Here is a 536-nt window from a genome sequence, read left to right as displayed (position 1 = left end):
CCCCCCCCCGTCCCTGGCACGCCAGATGGACCATTTTCAAAGGGGACAAAGTGGAGGTCATCAACGGACCGGAGACAGGGAAGCAAGGCACTATCATCAAGGTCCTCCGGGCGCAGAACCGCGTGATTATCGACGGCGTGAACGTGCGGCGGCGGACCCAGCAACCTTCGGGGAGCGGGCAGCCGGGGAAGATCATCACGTACCCAGCTGCCCTTCACGTCTCGAACGTCTCCCTCCTGGACCCCGAATCCCACGAGCCCACCAGGGTCGCCCGGCGGTACCTGGAAAGCGGCGTCAAGGTCCGAGTCAGTGCATCGAGCCAGAAAATCCTGCCCAAGCCGGAGTATAGGCGGGAAAAGATACGCCGGGCGGCGGTGAGCCCCAAGGACACGTTGCCTGAGGACGTGTACGAGGTCACCTACGAGGGCTACCTGGCCCCGAGCCGGCCACCCAAGAAGGATCAAGGGCCCCGCTTTGTAGTGGAGACAGGGAAAGAATGAGGCGGAGGGCGGGAGAGGACGCGAAAATGAAGAAAA

At 62.9% G+C, this 536-nt stretch overlaps 1 protein-coding gene across 1 annotated transcript in view; it reads left to right on the top strand.

Moving 5' to 3' along the window:
- Nucleotides 1-500, top strand: part of NGA_0088900 (50s ribosomal protein l24) — a gene marked incomplete at its 3' end in the record, with an annotated part of 5,193 nt that extends 4,693 nt beyond the window's left edge. The window contains exon 5 of the mRNA XM_005855248.1: nt 43-500. Within this exon, the coding sequence (XP_005855310.1) occupies nt 43-500 (458 nt within the window). The remainder of the gene's footprint in view (nt 1-42) is intronic.
- Nucleotides 501-536: the final 36 nt, after the last annotated feature.

This window comes from Nannochloropsis gaditana, assembly GCF_000240725.1.
Source record: "Nannochloropsis gaditana CCMP526 unplaced genomic scaffold scaffold249, whole genome shotgun sequence".
Taxonomy (NCBI): Eukaryota; class Eustigmatophyceae; order Eustigmatales; family Monodopsidaceae; genus Microchloropsis; species Microchloropsis gaditana.
Note: the sequence above shows the minus strand (reverse complement) of the source record. Positions and strands in the feature narration are given on the sequence as shown.